Here is a 22,817-nt window from a genome sequence, read left to right on the forward strand (position 1 = left end):
TCTTTAACCTAATTGATGTTCCCAGTGGAGGCGCGTGTTATGCAAATATGCAGATCTTTTGATTATGTCTATAATTAGCATGACATTTTATTCATTTTAGTTGACTTTCACATAGATGCGAATCACATAAAAACTCTTTAAGTGTTAACATGCGCGCTAAAGGTAAAAAGCCTTCATAAAAAATGTCTTCGTTTATTTTTATTGGTCTCGCAAAAGTAAACAAAGTCTAAAAAGCTAGCAAGCACGTGCCCCGGGTTGAACTCAAATTAATTACAGGTAAATGAACAAGCAATCAATCAATCAATCAGTCAGCTTGCACATCGTAATTAATTTACTTCGAAGCACGAAATTCGTTTCTAAAAGGGATGAAAAGGAAAGCAAAGTTAACCTTACCTTTGTTTAATCAACCTTCGGTTGTGTTTATTAAAGACAGATTTACGACAGCGTCACATCCTGTCCATGCCACGAAAACAACAACAATTTCATTCATAAAATTTCCATCTATTGTTTTGGCCACATCTAAACAACCCTGACCGCTGACATTTAGTCTACAGCAACCTTCAAACGGGGAAACTATTCGCAAAAATCTGTGAGACCAAAAAAAAATTAGCCGCATAATCGTTGCGCGCAAAACTTTAAACAATAATAGATAGTTAACAATTTGGAAAAAAAATTAAACGCGTCAAATAATAAATATTTATCGTTCTGTTTCATGTTCTCGTTTCGCTTGTTTTCACAATTTTTTAAACAATGTGCCACAATGTGAACAACCAAAGTTTGTTAGTTTGCACAATTTTACGATGGTTCGGCAGAATGTTTTTCAAAATCTGCGCTATGCACAATCATTTACGAGTAATATCGTGGTAGCGGTTTATTTATATACTATATATGCATCTATAAATTTTCTTATAAAGATATAAATTGAATTGTACCCACAGTAGATCATTATCAGTTGCATAGACCTTTAGGGGAAGTTTAAGATGAATTAAAAAACAAAATGGGGAATAGCTTATATGTTCCTGAAACAACTGAAATTTACTTTTTTTTAATATTTTGCCTAAGTCAGCGAATGATATTATCTGTAAAACTTTAATCTTTCCTACAGTTTTGAATTATCCAATCTATCAAAAAAAATATCTTTAATGATATGGTCAAATCGTTAAATAAATCCCCAAATATCTTCTATTTTCCGAGTAACAAAAGATACAACTTAAAATTTTTTTTAATATAAACTCTGTTTATATTTTTATATTTGTCGCTTTTAGTGTACATATAACTCGTATACAATTTAAATATCTCTTTGCATACTCGAATTTAAGATTATATATAAGATAGTATAGGATAGTCATACTCACATATGGTTTAGGGATAGATATTCGCTATTTGAATTGACAACACTTAGCTAATAATTGGTCATATAGTTTATGGTACATCTTCTTTCACTTAAATCAATAACATTAGGATCTACATAATTGCATTAGTTGGTATCGTATATAATGTTTATACAAGTACATATAAAGTAAGTAACGCGTACATCACACAATAAATAGATATATAGATATATATAAAACTACTTTTACAAATAGATTTTAAAGAACCATCGTAGCGGAAGACTAGAAAGGTAACACTAGTGGAAAGTCATCCGTTAACATGTTTTATTTTGTTCTCAGTGAATTACAATTATCTCTTTTTTTACACATCTTTTTCTTGTATTTTTTTTTTTTTTATTGTATTCTTAAGAACCCCTTTTGAGGGGCTGCGGTACAAATTCTTACTTACTCGTACGTAATTACATGCATGCATAGCAAAAATTCTTCTATATATAATAATTTAATGTATAATCCGTTTTGGCTAATATCAAATTAAATATAACAAAAATATTTTGAGAAGTAACTTCTCATGATCGATCTCATAGATCTGCAAATTCTTAGAGTTCCAACTCACGTCCAGGACAGCCTCCATTTACTGCGCCATGTCCAAGGCGTGTAGACTTTCAACATCGGGATCAAAGTTGGCATCACATGTCGATAGCCAATCCCAGACACGCCGTCGCACCATTGTCTGATCAATGGGCACATCCAGACCATAACTGGACATCATTCGCTTGAATCGCAACTTATTCTCATCGCCAGAGAGGCGACCCTCTCTTTGGTTGAGATAGATGCACGAGTCCTGATCATGATGATTCGGGGAGATCAGCGTTGCCGACTTGGAGGCCGAGATGCGACACTCCACCCAGCGATCCTTCATGTACTTGTTCACCTCGGTGATCTTGCAACGATCCTCGGAATCATGACTCAAGTACTTGCGGAAGCAGCGCATTAATCGCGGCGAGAATCGCCGGAAACTATCTGGAACTTTTGTCGTCTTGCGCTGTTCATACTTCATGAAGTTGGCATAACCCTGATCCTTGACCCAATCTGCCGCCTGCCATGGAGGATTGCCCGTTAGAATGTTGTACAACAATATGCCAAATTGCCAGGAGTCACTGATCGGCAAACACTGAAAGCGTTCGTTCTTGATCAGCTCCAGTTGCTCGGGCGGCACACAACTGGTCCACGTATGCTTCACCTTGTGCACCAACAGACCCTTCTTGGTAGTGGCTCCAAAGTCGCAGAGTTTCACTCTCGTAAAGTCCGGCTTAAAGACGAGCACATTCTCAATTTTGAGATCACGATGCACCAGATTCTTGGAGTGCATAAAACCGAGAGCCGAGCTTAGTTGCTCGGCAATTAACTTACAGGGTGTCTCATGCAATCCATTGGGTCCAATGTTGGAGGCCAGATCCCCATAGGGAGCATGCTCCATGGCAAACACATAGTAGTCCATGGTCTGGAAAGCCACAGCATAGGCGCTGAGTATGTGATGATGATGCGACAGCTCATAGTTGTAATGGAACTCCTTCTGGAACTCCTTAATGGTGGTCAGCTCCGCATGTACCGCCTTTAGCACCACTGTGGTATTGGTGGGTCTGTGCCGGCACAGCAAAATCTTGGCAAAACAACCCTCGGCCAAGGTCTTCTCAATGTTGTACTGATCAGCGAATGTCATCAAAGGCAGGTCCACATCCGGAATCAAATGTATCTGTCCCCCATCGTTCTTGTCGGGCTTCCTGTAAATGCTGCTACGTCGGCTCACCGATGCTCCCGGCACCTCCAGTTTCCCGGTGCTGGTGCTGGTCGGTGTCAACGGGGTGCTGCACCTCTTATGGTTGTTGTGGTTGGTGCAGGTGCTGCTGTTGTTGTTGCTGTTCCGGCTATTTGTGCTGCCACCGTCGCCGAACGAGCGACGCAAACGGAAGGAGAAGGAGCGTTTCTCTGCAAGATTTCAAACCAAAAGAGACACACGAAAATGTTAGTTAACACTTTAAAGTTGCAACTGACAAAGATAAATTTTAATTTAATATTAATAAATGTTAGCAAATTAAATAAATAATACGAATTTTTAGCATTATAGAATTTTTTGTAAATGTAATGTAGTTTTAAAAAATTGTCCCAATAAATGGTGCTACATTTACTCTTAAACTCTAGCATTATATATATTTTTTTTTAACGTATAGAAAGATATCTCTCTAATCATTAACGATATCTCACTAATCTTAATGCAACGTCTTTCTTTATTAGGCTTGACTTGACTTGCAGATAGGGGAGATAGAAAAATATTTATTGAAAATCTCATTGCGATTTATTCTTAAAGCGGGTATTAAAGAAGGAATTATTAATCATCTATCTAGTTTTCGAGCACTTTTTGTATTGGGGTTGCAATACCGTATATACGATAAATTTTCTCCACGATGACGGTATTATTATTAGAATAATTTACAAATTTTACTTTTTTTTTTTGTGACTAGCGCAGTAACTTAAAAGTTGTATACTTGTAGCGCTGGGATAAGTCAACAAATCAAATAAATAAATTATTTAGGCATATAAGCAAATAATATATTTAATTTGTCTTAATTATGCAGATTAGATTATAATTCAAAGTTGAATTATTGTTCAACATTATTGTTGATAGTTATGTCTATTATATGCCGTCCAGGAATTTGTTTAAAAAGCAAGAAGTGCAGTTTATCAGAAGTTCTCCTTGAACTGTTGCCCGATCACAGCTGCGGCGTTTTAATGGGACCATCGAGATGCCCAGCATTGTGTTCACACCTTGTTCCTAGCCAATCCCCACCAGCACAGTAGGAGTAACAGAATTGGCAGTTGAATTGGTTTTAATTAAAAATTTGGCCAGAATATTTTCGATTATACTTTAAACGTATTATTATTTGTTTTGATTATGATTTATGGCCGACTTTTGATGTGAACATGTTGCTCTTTGCTTTTTATGTGCCATTTGTTGCTATTGTTGTTGTTGTTTATGTGGCGCGAAATTATTAATTTCGGTGGGAAATGGAAAAACATACAAAATCGCTTTGTTTTACAGCCCTCAGCAGGGGGAAAATTCACCCACGCATCATTCGAGACGACAAAGATTGTCGCCAAATTGTCTGTGACAAATCAGAGCAAAAAGTTAGTGCAGAATTTGCGTAGATCGGAACGAATCGAAAGATCGGATGGGATCGTCGGTGCACGAGTTATCTATGGCCAAAACAGCAAAAGACGTCAGAACTGACTGTTAGTCATGGTTGCGTTTTGGAATCGCATTTGGTTGGCCAAAATTGTGTTGTTTTTTTGTTTTGAGGCCCGCCTACCTAAGTGCGTTTGATACAATTTTGAGGAAAATTTATAGCCAGCGTGAAAAATCATTTGATTTCTTCGGCAAATGAGGCAGAAGATGTCGCTCCTCTATCCTCCCCTTTCCTTTCCCCTATCCGCTGGCTGGAGGCAACCCCCAACATTTATAGGGCGTGATGTGATTTGAATTTGAAATGATTTTCACCGCAAATCGTTTTTCAACATTTTTCATCTCATTCGCATTTCATTTTATGTCGCCGCGACGAACACCTTGTAGGTGGGAAGGGATGCGGGGTTGTGTTTAAAATTAATTGCTGATTACACAGCTTGAAAAATATTTAGATTCTAGACAAATTATGGCCGATGAAGCAAAGTATGTGAAAAATGCATTGAGTTGACTTTTAATTTATGTTCAAATAGATGGAAAAAATATGGTACTTGTTTGGGATGATATACAATTGTAATATATGGGATTCTAACGTAGGAAATGGTGCAATTTTGTATCTGAATCTCAACGAGTGCTAAAAGTAAGGTGAGGTATAAGGAAATACAATTTCAGTCGAATAGATACAAAAAATAAAGAACAGATTTCTTGGTAAGCTCTACATATTGAATGGATAAACTTAATTCCAATGAAAAACGATTTTAATTAACTTCTTGATCTATCATAATGAAGTGGAAGACCCTTTAATCAGTTTTATCAGTGATTTTTAAAGCAATTTCTATATTTATTAAAAGTGAAAAATACATCAAATATAAAAAATGTTCGTAAATTATGTGATTTGAAAAGGAAAGCCAAATTTTAGTGAAAAACGATCTCAATTAGTACATAGATCAATCAGATAATGACCTGCTGCAAACTTACGTCACTTTACAGTGGTCAAAAAACAATTTGAATATCTTAAGACATTTAACTCGACTGTATACATAACTTTTTTTTAGTAAATTGTGCGTTTTGATTACAAAAAATTAATTCTAATGAAAAACGATCTCAATTAGAACACAGATTAATCATTTAATGACCTGCTAAAAACGTGCGTCACATCACAGTGGTTTGAAAGCAATTTAAACATAGATTGTTGTAGCCCATTAACCCCCAGCATGGGGACACAAAACATATTGAGAGATATTGGACTGTGCTTTGGTTTTACTTTTCCTCAGTCTATTTCCGTTCCAGAATTGATTGGCTCGGGGCCAGGGGCCACGGCGAATCCCTAATAAACAAGCACGCCCCTCAAGACAAAAGCTCGAGAGCTAAACTAATTATAAACCATTAAGCACCATCAACAAAGATACAAAAGCCAGTGGTCCGCGTGTGCTCATAAATCAAACTTTCACTTTTTGTTTCTTACCATCCACAATACGATATATACACACATATCGTTATGCCAATTTCAATTTACCACAGCAAACACTTTGCCGGCCAAGAATAAATGCAACAATTGAGCCGAAACGCGTCAAAAGGGTCAACAGGCTAAAATGCATTTGAGATGCTAAATTTAACAGAGAATAGCATCAGAATTTCTCTATAAATGGAGGCCATTCTAACAGTGGGTCAGCATATGCCCAGAAAGTTGTTAGCCAAGTCCAATTGTGAAATGCAATTGCATCAAATAACAACAACAACAAGACAAACAAAAGGCGTCAGGAGATCGACCTGCACTACGCATGAAAAATTCTTGCGACAGCAAAAACAAAATTTTGAGATAAATGTATTAAGTATGATAACGCTGTATACTCTTTATTTATTTAAATATTAATAAAAAATTAAAAACAAATATATTTTTCCATAATAAATAGCTTGATCTTTAGCAAAACTTTTTTTTAAGTATTTATTGGACTACTTTGAACTTTATTAAAAATTCAGCTTTTTATTTCTATTAATTAGTTTAAAATAGTTGGGTAATATGTTTTAGTCCCGAGCTTACAAAGATTAGTTAAATCTTAACTAAGAGACATTTTTTACTCACATTGATTTCGATTTATTTTACATTAAAATGCTTTTAGATAGTTAACTAAAACCTCAACTACTTAGACTTAAAAAAAAGGAGGCTGAGCATTCAAAATTTTTAGAAATTTCCGAAACTAACGCAAGTGTTTAAGCTATATTAACTCAATAGTCTTTGAAATCTGAATTGCTATGTAATATCTATTGACAAGGAACTGTATTCAAATACTTTAAATAGTTTGATTTTTATGCTAAAATCTGAGCTGAGATTAAAATAATTTATAAAAATATTAATTTCCCTCAGCTGTAGCAAAGTCTTTCAATTAGTTTGGCTTCTCAACTTGGTTGGGTAGGGAAGGTGGCGCAGCATCAAGTTGTATGACTGACTGCCAAAATGACTGTGTCCCGGCCCCAGCCTCAGCCTCAGCCCCAGTCCCGGCCCCGTCACCGTTTCGGTTCGGTTCGGTTCTTTTCTCGTTCCCTCTGTCGTCTTGCCTGGTTGGCAACCCGCCCGCCACAGTTTGCGACTTTGGGGGCATTGCTGACGTCAATCGGCAAGTCGTTGTCGGTCGGCGTGCCACATACACAAACACGAAACACGCACAGATACACACACACACACACACACACATATTCAGGTACTGTGTGTGTTGGCAAACTGGGCTGCTGCGTCTATTCGAAGCAGCCGCGCGGGCGTCTTCCAACGAGTTGTAGTTTTATTATTGTAAAAATATAATACCTATACGCACGCATGGATGCTATGAATGCTCCTGTCTCTAGATATGATCGGCGCTATTGCCACAATCAACTTGCATGATGATATAGTATTGGCCAGGGTACTGGAGACGGCCGCGTTGTCTACGATATTGAGAGCTGGCCAAGTAAATTTTATTGCCCCCTTCTATACGATACGATTTTGACCATAATACTGTGAGTCGTGTGTGCTTCATCTGAAATGGCTACAATTGTTTTGCTTTATGGCGCAATCCGATCAGCTTGTACATATATGAAGATATGAAGATATATGGTTTATAGTTAACGATGCGAAACCAATGTTTCTTTATCTTTGATGTGGTTAAGCAAATCAAATATTGTTTGAACGTATACGAATTGTTTTAGGACCTATACCAACTTTTGAAACTCTTTATTATAATGAAAATTTCTTATTTCGTACTCAAAACTCATTAATGGTTTGGGATGTAAAGTACATTCTACATAGGATATAAACAAATTCAACTGTTTACAGCTACGGAATAAGGGCAACAAAAGTTTTGTTACATACAACAAATTTGTTGGCAATTTGTCGATTTTTTATACAATACAATGCTTTTTCATTTCTAGGCCAATTGCTATGAATGAGATTACTATTTCAGCAGCCAATTACTTAAATTACAAATATGCTGTATTCAAACAAACTTCAATGAAGGGTTTAATTTTAAAAAGCATCATTTTCAGTACCCTCTAGATACGTAATTGTAAATTAAAAGTACATATTTATTACTTTTAAGATGTAATTTAACGCATGGATAAAGATTGTATTAATAAAGACAATTAGTATCTTATATAGATGTATCGAAAGATATTACAGAACGAGTATTGAGTGGTTTTTTGAGATATCAAAAACTATTGAGAACAGTTTAAATATACAGCATTATAATCTTTATTGACATATATCTAAAATCAAGAGAAGAGTGTTTTATTTGTAAGCAATATCATCTTTTTCCAGATGTATCTTAAAACAATGTGGTCAATTATCATACAGATTATATTGAACATCCCGTTCACTTATTTTTGATTTATATGCCATTCAAATTATTGAAATACACAACGTTTTCTATTACTTATATTAGTAATTAGCGTCATTTTGAGACAAATTCTACAGACTATTCGGAACATTTAAAATAATACATTATTCAGTGTTCTCGAAATATCTACATACTTATTATAATAGTTTAAATTTTGAGCTGTTTCCAAAGACAACTTGGAGATTGTTCAAATAGAGACAAATTATCGAGTACTCTCTGCACTTAAAATATTAATATGCTATCTGACTTTTTTCAACAAAGTCTTCCTTTTGCGCATTTGTGCTTACTAAAACAACAATATAATAAAATGAAATATATGTAAATATAAATATGCGAGTGTAAAAACAAATTTCCGTTGCGCTCACAACAGAAACAAATGAAAAATAAAGAAATACAAATAAAATAAAATAACACAATAATATTATAATATAAAATACAAATACATATTCATGTATTTGCATATAAACGGTCTGCGTGTGTTGCCATTTTTTATGAGGCAAATAGAAGAGGAAAAAAGAAAAGATTATATATCCAATTGATTTTGTTGTTACTTTGGCGTATTTATAAAACCCGATTAATTCCTTGATTGCTTCGGCAGAGTACCACGGCGAGTCAAGAGGGTATATTTTTAGAAAAAGTGGGCGTGCCCATAATATTGATATATGGTAGCACTCTAAGTGTGTTCGATAGACAGACGGTCAGACAGCTGGCAAACTGCGCACATGACTTGCACACGAGCTGCTTGAGGGAGGGGGGGAAGACAGAGCTCAGGGAACAGAAGGTAACGAATCTTCAAGTCACTTACCCAGATTATTTCAAGACCTGACAAGGGAAACTGAACCAAGTGCATGTCACAGCTAATGAGGGTCCTCAACGTAGACGCGTGAGAAGAAATCTTGTGCACACTGAGCGCCAGCAGTTTATGTACTCATTCACGTACGCCCACGCAACGCTTGCGATTTATTTTCCATAATTTATTTAAATAGTTCCGCTTTTACGATATATTTAATGTTTGTAAATATATTTCTATATAAATAGCACGACGTAAACATCAACAGCTATAGGTACATTTTAATTACGCGAAAAGAATGAAAAAGAAAACTAAAAAAAGTGTTGTAAAAGTAAAAATTGCTGTAGCTGGCGTTATTCAAGGTAAGGTCAAGGTAAGTCTCGACGTAAGAGCATCAGAGCGACAATATCATTCATCAAATTCACGACGATGATAAAGGCTTACAAATTTGATATATGTACGAGTGTCCGATCAGTAGTCAGAATGGAATGTAATTAATAATATTTAAATGCTTAAGGGCCATGTTCGGCTTAAAGGCGAAGGAAAAAGTCGAAAAATTGGGGAACCACTTTGTGCTCACTCACTCACAACCACTTTGAGGGTCAGTTGAAAAAGAAAAATAAAAAGGAAAATGAAAATGAAAAACCAGCAAATAGCCACAAAAATAAATAAGTGGGAGTACTCATATGTGCTCAGGCTAAAATAAATAAATACATAAAGCGGCAAAATTGTTGAAACAATTGCTCGCTGTTTAATATCTTTGGGGATTTTATCTGCTGATTTTCCTGAGAATATTCAGAATGCATCACTGCGTAATGTTACTCGTAAATAATTGTAAGTAATGCTAATAATAATATTATGATTGCAATTCCATTCTATAGTGGCCCAAGCTGAGGCACAGATTTGACGTCAACTCGCAGCGAATTTATTGAGTGAAATTATCGCTTCCTTATGTGTTAGCTAGGAAAGGGAAGTCATTAGATGATTGAGAGTGATTAAGTACTTTTCCATTCCAATTATTTACGTACACAATCGACACTTGACTTTAATTAAACAGAATGCTAACACTTGGATTTTTGTTATAAGCAATAAAAAAGTATGCCCGGATGTCAGACATGCAGCTTGGCTTCATTCAATGTATCAAAATGTATTATCTAAAAGATACCCATTAAATTGTAATCAAGAAATCTCTGTTTTCTTGAAAAACATTTCAGTTTGTTTTCTGATATTTCTAAAAATATTATACACAAATATTATCCATGTCTTTGTGTCTCCAGCATTCGATACATATCAGTTCTCAAAATTAATAAGTAATTATACTATCGCTAAATGCAAGACAAGAATATAAATATAAAAATAAAATATTTATTATCATGTTTTCTAGCTCTCCACACAATTTTATTAAGTTCCCCTAACAGACACCAAAGTGTATGCGATTTGTAAACAAATACTTGCACTTGTCTGTATTATTTTTACCTGTTCTCCAGGTGAATATTTCATTCAACAAATTGCCATAAAAAGTAGAAACAACAGACAAACAAAAATAAATAAGCAAATTGTCAATAAAATAAACAATATATACACCACATTCCTCTGTTCTTTTTTGGCATTAAAAAAACAACAAGAAAATTATATATTTTTAATATATTGAGTGAGATGAGAATGAGAGAAAAACAATAACATTTCAAGAGAATTCAATGCTCAATAGGATCATAATCACGAGCATAGAGTATAGGGGGAAAATAAATCTATTTACCAATCCGAAAGCCACAAAAATACTTGGCCAATAGCTGGATAAAACCAGTTTCGATGACAATTGAACTGCGCCGATCCAATTACTGGGTGATTACTTTGGGCCATTTCAATTAGGCAACAGCATGCAAATAACCATTAACTAATGATTGTTAATGTTTTTTTTTGCCTGTTTTGGTCTCGTTTTTATGGCTTTTGCCACTTTTATATGTCATCCAATTCGATTTCTCAGTAATTTTCCAAAGCATGGGCCAAAATGAAAGCAAGATATATTTTTGGATTTCAAGCGAATTTCTTCGTGTTCAATGCGTTGGTCTGTCTGTCCTCCAGGTATATAAATAAGCCCAATAATGTTCAATCAAAATTAGTGGCCAACCACCATGCAAACGTGTATGTTAATCACACACCTCGACTAAATTCTACGTAAGACATTCTGCCTTTATATAATATGCTTTCTTCTTTTTCATCAACAGATTATACTTATATTCATTTACGTCCCATGTCATGTGTGTGTCTGGCTGCCGAAAATTAATAATTTATTAAATTATACATACAAAAAAAAAAAAAAAAAATACATTAAATAAAAACAAAATAGAATAGAATTGAATAAATTGTTCGGGGTGCCCGCGGGTGGCTTTGGCATAGGGTGCCAGGAGTACCAGGAGACAGCCAGTGGAACAACGAGAACGTCGAACGACGCGACGCGACTCCCACGCAGTTTTACTTCTGTAGAAGACCCAAAAATAACATAAAAGAGACATTCAAATCACCACACAAATGTAAGATAGGATATGCAAACTCAGTTATCATATGGATGAAAAAGGCATAATCAGATTTTAAAGGTTTACCCTTAAACACATAGCTAAGATAAGCTTTGTTCTTTTCAGAATTAAAATCAGTTATAAGACCTATGAAAGAATAATCTTATAAAAGCTTAAATTTTTTCAATTAAAAAACATTTTAATATTTAATAACATGCAGTCTGACCAAGAGGCAGAGAAGAACTTGATCTGATTAAGAATGCTTATATTTATAAATATTTGATTATTTACAAGATTGCTTATAATAGCTTGGAATATTCTAAAAAAAAAAAATAATATTTTCAGATTCGTTGGTTTTTATCAAATTTAGCATACAACTTTTATAAACAAAAAATAATTATCTTTATATAGACATAATAATAATCAACAATTTGTTAGTTTTTATTTTGTATAATGGTAATGGTAGTATTTATTTAAATAAATATTTGGTTTTAACAGACAGGTATATGAAGAAGACAGAGAATACTCGTAGTTGTGACACTCGTTTTGTCCTTGTTTTGTCAGTTCATCATTATTGTTATTGCCTTGTCCACTCAGACAATTAATAAATAGGCCCAAAATATGAATTAATAAAGAAATAATGTGCTCATTATAAATGCTTCATTTTTAATTTTTACAATATTTAAGTACGTATTTTTATTGCGTGTCAATGGCAAAAAGCGCGTCACAATGCACAGACGCGATCGGCGGACTGTTTGCCAGACAAACAGTTGGCCAAAACGACACACACAAAAAACCTGCACAGTGTGAGATTGTTGTTGTTGTTGTTGTTGCGGTGGTTGTATTCTCATATATATATATATATACATATATATTTTATCTTTTGGTTAGCCATAATATTTCTCGCGCCGACAGGCGACGGCGACCTTGTGCCACGGCTCAACGCGTAGAAAGCGAAAAAAAAAATCAAAATAAGAGAAAAACTACTGGTAACATTCGTCAAAATGATTTTCACTTTAAAATGCAACACACAAAATGTGTAAATATAAATACTATTTGTTTTCCAACTTATACATTTGTTATTGCAATCTTATTTTGTTAAGTTGATCATTTTTATTTTTTGGTAATACGCGGCGTATGCGCAATTATCCCTGGCGACTGCACTGGACAGCTTTGGTTTATGGCGGCGCATTAAAAAATCAAATCAAATAAATATATGCGGCTTGTCGCCTCATATTCATTATTTAAACTTTGCACATCAAAAACAAAACAAATTAGCATAAATCAAGTTTTTACGGCCAGCCAAAGATGTTGTTTGACATTTGCGAATAATACAAATACTCGTAAACTTGATAGACTCTTGGTTATACAAATATCTTTTTATAAACCATATTTTTCCTATACTTTTTACAGCTTTCAAGAATTTGAGTGATTTAAAAATATTATCGCATGTAAAGACCAATTGAAAAACAGATCCCAAAGCAATCTTGCATATGTCTTGAGTGTATTCTTTGTTTAACTACTGGCTATTCAAACAGATTGTCTTGAACAACTAGCGGCTACTCCAACTGCAGCTGAATGCAATTAACCAGCTGAATACGTTCATTGCACTCACTGGCACTCATAAATCTGCCAACACTACTACAAGTTTTGCTATAACTCAATGGATTAATTGCATAAAATATTCGCTGAAAGGAACGCAATCAAAAGACAACTTGCACGGACAAAATGACAAACGGACAGACAGTCGGCCCATTAGCCGGCGCTGATGATAAAAAACATCTTGGGAAAAAACAGACAGACATTACACCAAAGAAGACATCGCGCATACGCCGCGTGTGCACAGCCAGAGCAATACCAATTAAAATTTATAAACAATATTCAATTGAAATGTGTGCAAAATGTGCGTCGCTTTGGCATTTCCACTTTCATTACTCGTCTTTCACTGCTCCGACTTTGGTATAAAAAAGAGGTGGCGAGTTCTGACTTTGAAAGAATGTTTGGACTCAAAGGGAAATGAAATGAATAAATTTTTGCTGTAAGGGGAAAACTGCAAATTAGAGATTTTTATGAATGTCAAATGAAACATAGAATAAACACTTAGGATACAGTTAGAAAGATGTACAGTAAATAAAGTAGAAACTATTAAAGATGTATAAATATTCATTCATATACATATTTAACCCCAGCGGATTACTTCAGCATACAACAATCTAATCTACACAATCCTTATTTCAAATTATAAATTTAATAAATGCATAAAATTTGACTTAAATAAACAATATTTACGAAAACAACATAAATATAAATTTTAATATATACAAAATGTAAATGAATTTAAAATACAATTCATATATAAAACTATATGATAAAAATGATGGAACAGATTTCAAAGAGTAGTATATGTCAGATTTGTTGTTTTGAATTGATTTTTCAAATTAACATATTTTTTATTTATTAATTAGCGCTGGCATAAAAACTTGGCAAACGGTATTTCATTTGTTTATTTGAGTAATATTGAGAAATATTCTGAAATGAGCAATGTTTATTTTTTCTTATGTTATGTTATGTTATGTTTGTTGCGGGGGCAAGTTCAAATTTCCTTTGGCTTAATGTTACCATATGTTTATACCTATTTATATACAGTGTCTACTGTTGAAATTCTAAAGGCGGCAATTGGCCTCGCACTTCATAAATGCGCATCTCTCTCAACTTATTTCACTCTTTCCAATTTCCCAATACTTTTTACGCATTTCAAAAATATTTTCAAATATTACGAACTAGGTGGCTCCCATCGCAACTGGTCTTCAGAGGGAATTGGCTAATTGACAATTACGCTTTTGGTATTTAAATTGAATCGGAATCAATCAGATAATCTATGCGCTGCCCGGTTGACTCTTGGTTCCAAATCGATTCTTCTTTATTTTCAAATTCGAAGGCAGCAATCACATGGTATCGGGCTGTACAACATGACGTATTAGTGATATATTAATCGTAATAGACAAATCTATTTTTAATCGATTTATGTGAATTGTTCAGCAAGAAGCATTTAATTTTTTTATACCATATACCCTGTAGCTTAAATTGACAAGAAGCGTGTTGCACAATCCATATAAAAGGTAATTCAGAGTTTAATTGGTTAATGTAATTAAATTATCTATTTAGCATATTGTTACAGGGTAAATTCTAGCCGACGAAAGAATAGTAATAATTATTATCGTTATAACAGGGTATCGAAAAGGTTTTAGTATATTACCAACATGAGAGATATTAATGCCTCAACTTAAAATTTAAAAATTTGTTAAATGTATATAGGGTAACTTCTAGTCGTCGACTCTGTACTAGCTGCCATTTATTCCTAGCTAAAGTTGTATAACATATGCTACAAATTACCTGCATACATAATATATATTGTAGTTGGACTTTTTTTGTATTCTTTCAGCTAAAATTTATTGGTGGCAACAAATTAGATTACCATCAAAGTCCAATGAAAATTGATGAGCCACATTTTAATTAATTTTGAACAACTTACGGTTGGTTAGCTCGCCTGTCTCTGTAAATGGCTATAAATGGCAAGATTTACTTGAATAAAAGGTACGTTAAGAATAAATCGATCTATCACAATCGCCTTGACTACAAAATTAGAAAAGTTCAAACACAAAAACTAAACCACAACACATTATAATTTCTATAATAAAAAATCAGGATGGCAAGTGATAATGAAGGCCATTTGACGCCACAGTTAAAGGAGCACTATGAAAAAGAGGCTGAAATTTTAAGCCTCTTGGTGGATCTGGAGCGACGATATCGGGAGTATTTTCAATATTGCCAATGCGAAATGGAGACCCAGAAGATAATTATTGAACGACTTTGGTTATTGACTCAACGCTATTTAATCTTGATCAGCTCAGTACCTGGATGTCGCTATCCCGAGGTCTATACCTTATCCGCTGAGGAGGCGATTATTAACGAGTACGAGGAGAAACTGGAAGTATTGCGTACTGCTAAGTAAGCTGAGATAACTATCAGATAAATACCTTTTCTATACGAAGTACCTTATCCCTTCTACAGCAACAGCATGAAGAAAGCCGTGCTGGAACTAAACCAGGAATGCAAACAATTCTATAAGACCTACAACCAACTTGACAGAAGCATGGAAACACCCTTCATTATGGGCGATGATCATCATCGCAGCATCGAAAGTCACAAGATTATGGTTACCGACATTTTTAACTATTACTATTCTGCCGTTTTGAAAATTAAATGTTATATGCATCAATTGGACCCGATTAACTTGGAAAGTGTGGAGGACTATCGTGAACTGCTGAAGAAAGAAACAAGCAACGATGAATTCCGTGATTATCTCATGAATTCATTTGTCTACTGCAAGTGTCTAAAGCCCAAACCCACCTGTCCCATAGAGAAGCTCAAGTGTAACCATGAACGGGTCGACAAATTAAAGTTTGTTAGCCGTGTCTAGACTACATTCCTTATTGGTCATTCGGGCCAAAGTTCCAATTAAGAGATACTAGAAAGTATATTAAACAATTATTCGACAAGAACATGCGTTTTAGTTCTGGTATTTGATTTAATTTTATAATTATTGCAGTCACTGTTTGTCGCAATAAAAGTAAATATTGCAGCTATTAACTTGGCCATTAACTGCTTATAAAACAGAAGCTTTGTCTGACATCAAATTGACTGCTAATGCTTACAACAATTAAGTTTGGAACTGCTTATTAAGTCAGACGTCATTTCCTTTATCATTCTATCCACATTCAGATTCATTAGGATCCATTACGAGTAATGCGTAGATTTTCTGGTTAATATTTGTCCTTTTGAAAACAACTATAATTTCCCCTGTGAGCTTTGCTCAAATGTCAAACGAAATACAAATTTCAAGGCAGCTACTTGTGATTACACTATATAACAGGTCTATTTTTAATAAAAACTGCCATTCAAAAAAATATAACTTTCCAAAATAATAAGACTGTATGTACAATATATATTTAAAGAGAAGAAAGACATTTATCTAAGAAGGACTCACATTAAAAAAGAAAAAGGGAATAATTTTTTAAATGTATAGTTTAATTTCTATACGTTTTTAATATAATCTAATTTCTTAGGGGTAAATGATAAACTTGCGACAGAACTCTATCAAATAAAATAGGATACTTAAACTGTTAACCATGATATTGATGAAAATTATTTGAATTTCAACATGTATTATATCATATTTAAAAAAAGAGTAACTGAATATTATTAAAAAAAAAATGAAAATTTTTAAAGAGAAATACAATGGAAATCGTTGAAAAAAATTGAAAATGTATTATATATCGATTGTTGACCTTTACAATTCATTACACATGCACCAAATGGCTTGTGCGAAATTCTTGTAGCACAGTGTTTCTTGAGACAATGTCTTTTGAGAATCGATGGTCACATTCAACTCTGAACTTTTAGCTGACGCCAACGAGAAATTTACTTTGGATGCCCGGGCAGGCAAACAGCTAACACAGAGGCAAACAGGCAACAGCTCACAGCTTAAAAGGCGACAGGCGGCAACAGCCGGCAACAAGAGAATTGAGCAGCATGTCAGGCGTGTATAATAGGAGCAAACACCCACACACTGAGAAACACGCACAACAAATGGCAGACAAAGTAACAACATTCATATAACCACCTCCATTGGTGGCGTGGCGGGTCGACATCTAGCACTTGTGGCACTGTGTCTCCCATGGCACAACGAGCCTATTGAGAGAAGTGGTTGCCCCGCCTCCGCCTTCAACTGGCTGGCAATCAAAGCGCATTTGTATCCAAAATCTGGCCAACTGAGGTGCGGTGTGGTGTGTTCCCAAAAGGACACTGTCGCTGTCAAGGATAACACGCTGGACAAACACAAGCCCACGCACTCGCATACATAAATACATATTTACAATCTATACTCTATGGTTTATTTTTAAACATAGTATAGAAATCAGAATCCAGAACCATGACGAGAGAAAGCTCGTGCGTCATTCGATTATGATTATGACTTAGGACTAGGGACAGTTTTCACTTTTCACTGGTTTTATTTATCTTATATATTTGGATAAACAGAATTCGTAGAATTAGCGGGGCCCTGACTGGCAGCTCTACACCATGTTTATCATCATGACGTCGTTGTCAGTTGTCGTGCAAGAGAATGCCAAAATCTAGTTGTTGTTGTTGTTGCGCGTTTGTTTATTTTTAGCCCACACAGATAGGATAATTGAAAAGCAAGCACAACAGGATACGACAACGCCCAGTGTCCTACACCTTGTACACACCCGACACCCGGCAGTCGGCAGCCGGATTCCGCCCACTTTCGTTCTGTAGAAACACCCTCATGTCATTTTAATTGAAAAAATCAGTGTCCTTTTTTTGATTGCCAGTATATTGTCTGTCCTTACAATGGGGATTATTTATATAACAATTACAAGGCTCTGAGAGTTAATGTATTGCTTGATGTGAAGATTGAATGCTCAACATTCCAACCGAAAATTGTGCAATAGGAACAGTCACATTCAAGGGTTCAAGGTACCATTTGAACAGATTTTGATTAATTATTGAACAACTAATTATTAAATATCATTATTTTAATATTCACTATATACTTTTTCAAAACTACATGCGTTTTTTTTTCACAAGTATTTACTAATTTATTATTATTTAAATTAAAAATTATGAAGTATTAAATGCTACTTAAAGATGTTCATGGATATTTAAAGAATATTGCTATAGTTTTTTTCAGTCAATTTAAATTCAGAAAATTTCAAAGGAAATTAATGTTCGGAAATGACTTTAGGTATAAATAAATTCTTACATTAATATGTAAACTGGGATTCTACCAGAATTATAAACGAGTAATTAATTCTCTATTAATTTCCCGTCGCGATTCCGCAGATATTTTCTTGAAACTAGATCCCATTTTGCTATACGTTCAAATTTTTTTCAATGCAAAACATATCTCTTTGTTTTAAATCATGAACCATGATCGATTTTATCAATTATCAATTTATCAATTATTTTAACATTTTGTTTTACTTTAAAATGAATTGAATATATGTTAACAACAAAGTTACTCACCAATAGTGCCCATTTCTGTTTTTGGCTAATCCTTTGCAGTAATCCAAGGTCAATATGTTTGTTTCTTAAGCAGCAGCAGCAGAGTCTGATAGTGTTATCAGTAATGATATAGCAACAGTTGCGATGTTTTTGAAAATTTTTTGTCAACACAATTAAGTAAAATAAGCGGCGATCACACTTATAAAGTCACATTGCAAATTGCGATTTTAAATTTTATTTTACTTCAGTGCAATATTCAAATTGACAATTTGTTTTGTTTCCAGAGAGAAGTAAAATTCAAGGTTGATCACAATGCAAAAGTCGTAACGCGGCAAAAAGAATTCAACGAGATGAATGAATTTTTCTGTGATTTATATTGTTGTTTTTTCTTCTGTTTTTCGATACAAAATATACTACGATAATAAGATCAGAAAGTGTAGTAAGAAGCGAGTGAGAACGGCACTCACTGAAATAGTAATACACAACACAAGCAGCGATAAACGTGAGACAGAGACGAAGCACGACGAACACGTCCACACGTCAGGAGTTTTCCGTTATGAATGTTTTCACATTATCCAAGTTCCTCCGATTATATATTTGTTGCATCGCCCGTCGCTCGGCAACATCGTTCCGTGCTCGTGCATGGATAATCGTTGCTCGTCTTCGTGTTCGTATCGTTTCGGCCACGCCGAATATCTTGGCCAACTTTCTCTCATGCTCTTCCACCGAATTTCCATGTTGGAGAAAAGCTTTCGTTGTTGTGATGCTTGCCGCTAGTTGCTCACTAAAAGCTTTTACAAAAGCTTCTGGCGCTTTGGGTTCATTGCATTGTGCGTAAACTTCAAATCTGGCACAGGGCCGGTTTTAACAATTTACCGGTAAGTGCCAAAGGTATGCTATACAAAACGCCTAATATAAGTAAATACATTTTAATTATATCTTTAAAAATTACACCAGTAAAGGCTGACGTTGCTTTACAAATTAAAAAAGAAACCAAACTACCGTCATGTGCAACCGATATTAAGGATATTAAAAGGAATAATTAAAAATAATTAAGGAAATTTCGTTATAAACTATTTTTTGTTGGCTCAAAAAGCATAGTAATAAGAATAACACAGTGTTTTTGTTTTTTTGGGGGCCTGCTTTCGTCACTAGCGTGGGCTGTAGTGGACAGTGATGATATTTAATTGTCATTTAGAAAAATTAAACACATTTAAAATTTGAACAGCAAAATACTCAGTGATTATTTAAACTTATTACATCCTCTTTAAGGATAACGAAAGCATGTAAAAGTGCTCAGCTTAAAAATGATTAAAACTTAGATAGGTATAAATTAAAAAATTATTTTAAAAAAATATGTTTGTACATTTCAAATTTAATATTGTATGTTTAATAAGTTTAATATTAAATTGAAGATATACAAAATACTCAGAATAGGATCTTGCTGATGAATATATACAAAAAAAATTGTTAAAGATAAGATAATTCGTCCTTCAGAATGTTGTACATATATTGACATGTTTCACATGTTTGTTATTAAAACTAAACTATTTACTACTCCACTGAATATTTGGCACAGGTAATGTGACATTTATAAGATAAATAACCAAATAGTTGGACAGTTTAATACTTTTAGGTCATTTAAATTATTTTCGTATCACTTTCATCTTTCGACATTCGCTGTACGATTGTAAACATCCCTGACACAAATAGACAACTTTTAAACAACTCCGCCTCAACGAGAGGAATAAACTTAATACAACGTTGTGCCTCCCATTAGCAAAGCGATACGAGTAAAGTTACCAAACCTCAAAACTCTATTTTTAAGCTGATTTTATTACCTCACCGATTGAGGCAAAATTAATTACCAACCCAGTAACAACAACAATAACAGAGACCTACAATTGCAAGTATCTTGTAAGCTAAATACCAAGCAGTTTTTTAATACAATATAAACAAAACAGTCTGAGGCAGAAAGATTCGCAAAACTTCAACAGCACGCAAGGACACAAGCAGAATTGGCGCCTGACGTATATAGGTGTTGCCGTGTGGGATGATGCACCACCAAGTGAACCACCCACCGCCCCACCGACAGTAGCCACCTGTCATAGCTCGTCGCAACTCGTGTAGAAACCGCCGCAAATTAAGTTTGCGACAGAGACGTCCTTGAACCAAATACCCAACAGCAAAAGACAAAGCCAAGGGAAGGTATAAATATACATAGAGCCGCTTGACGTAAAGCCCATAAGATGTCTTCAGTGGGTTCTCTTTCAGCCACCTTCGTACCCCTTTCAACCCCCTTTCAACCCATTTCTTCCACAGTCTATATTTATCCTCATAGTCATAGTATTTGCGGTAACAGTTAACTTGATTATTTTGAAAATAATTGAAAAGGCTGCCACCGGCATTACAAAACATATAGAAAAAATTACATAAAATAGACAGGAGAATTCCTTGCGGATGCATCCCCTATCCATACATATATCCCTCTCCCCTTAGCAGCCATTGACGTTGCCGTTTCCGGTCCGTGGTTCTCACGCCCGAGTGGCTTACATATGAGCCGCGTCTGACGGCAGCAACGCCAACGCCACGGAGCTACTGTGACGACAACACCAACACCAACACGAACATCAAACAACCAACAACACCCCACAACACCCACAATACCCACAACAACGGTAGAAGACAGCACAAAAACAAAAAAACAAGAGAATTGCGCAGAAATGTTCGTATAGGAATTGCACATCCTTCGTTAGAGTCCAGAAGAGCACTTTATCTGTTCTCTTTGAAGTTAAAAATAGTTTGCTTGATTCAATTGCAATCAAGGAATACTCTGCAAACAAAACATATAAGAATCTTATTATTATATTTAAAAGGTTGATACTGTGTCCTAATCCTAAAACTCTCTTGGTCATATCTTTTAAAACTTTCTCAATAACTATCTCAACTGTCATCAGTCGCAACTAACTTTAATTTGTCTAGCTTCGTTATAACTTAAAAAAGTCCGTTACGGTTGTGCTAAAGTTGCTAGGTCAAAGAGATGTCCAACTTCTAACTGTCATAACTTGATCAAAACTGAATAGATTTTCAAACGGAATGTCATTTTGATCATTATTTGGCATTTGAATTCATTCTGCATTCAACTTTTATTCAAATTTAAAAAAAATAAAAAATTTCCTGTAGATTTTACTAGATATTGATTTCGATGGTAAGGGTCCCCCCTTTAAAATTTCGAAAATTCCAAATTTTAAATCTCAAGTTATCACTATGAATTAACTCCTTATATCGTAATTAGAATAAAACAACACTTTAAACTTGATTCTGAGTCCTTTCATTTTTTTGTAAAATATCATGTGAAATTGAACAAAAATTTGGACTTGTAAAGTCCGCAGTCTGACCAACTTCAAACTGTCATAGCTTGATCAAAACAGAACCGATTTTCAAGCGGAATGTAATTTTGATCATGATTGGCCTCTAAATACATTCTGCATTTAAATATTTTAAAATTCGTTTTTTGCCCTAGGTCTGTTTATTTCGATGTCATATTTATTATAAAACGACATCTTAAAATTTTAAAATGTTTCAAAATTGATTTGCTGTACCGTTACCGGTACGTAACGTAACTAACTAACTAAAACCCCGAATGAAAAAAACTCAAATGGAACCTTTTACTGAAACCGTAACCTATATTTGTTTCGGTTTGATTCCCTGGTTTAATTTGCTATTATCATATTTATGGGATCCTCTCAGATTTCTTATTTCTTTACGAAAATTGGCATTCGGCACTGCGCAAAAAGTAATTTTTATGTACAATGAAGCTTACCCTTTTTGCTTTTTGCACAATGCCAATTTTCGCTATGTTTTTATTAATTTATATTTTTATTTAAAATTTTTAGATTAAGCTGAATTTTGTTTGTCACAGAATTGGATATCAGAAATTTTGGGGCTAGAAATTGCTTTCGTCACTAGACTTTTACCTTTTTTTTTTGTGGGATC

The 22,817-nt window shown here is 34.5% G+C and overlaps 2 protein-coding genes across 2 annotated transcripts; one reads left to right on the top strand and one right to left on the bottom strand.

The window, feature by feature from the left end:
* Nucleotides 1-1,301: 1,301 nt before the first annotated feature.
* Nucleotides 1,302-19,445, bottom strand: LOC117779714 (serine/threonine-protein kinase meng-po). Its single transcript, XM_034616002.1, has 2 exons — nt 18,843-19,445; nt 1,302-3,317 (listed from the first exon to the last, which is right to left on the bottom strand). The coding sequence occupies exons 1-2, from the start codon at nt 18,853-18,855 to the stop codon at nt 1,963-1,965; spliced, it is 1,368 nt and encodes a 455-aa protein (XP_034471893.1). The 5' UTR covers nt 18,856-19,445; the 3' UTR covers nt 1,302-1,962.
* On the top strand, nt 15,260-16,297 carry LOC117779725. The gene is made up of 3 exons (XM_034616021.1): nt 15,260-15,329; nt 15,441-15,743; nt 15,807-16,297. The coding sequence occupies exons 1-3, from the start codon at nt 15,295-15,297 to the stop codon at nt 16,213-16,215; spliced, it is 747 nt and encodes a 248-aa protein (XP_034471912.1). The 5' UTR covers nt 15,260-15,294; the 3' UTR covers nt 16,216-16,297.
* Nucleotides 19,446-22,817: the final 3,372 nt, after the last annotated feature.

Source organism: Drosophila innubila (assembly GCF_004354385.1).
Source record: "Drosophila innubila isolate TH190305 chromosome 2L unlocalized genomic scaffold, UK_Dinn_1.0 4_B_2L, whole genome shotgun sequence".
Taxonomy (NCBI): Eukaryota; Metazoa; Arthropoda; class Insecta; order Diptera; family Drosophilidae; genus Drosophila; species Drosophila innubila.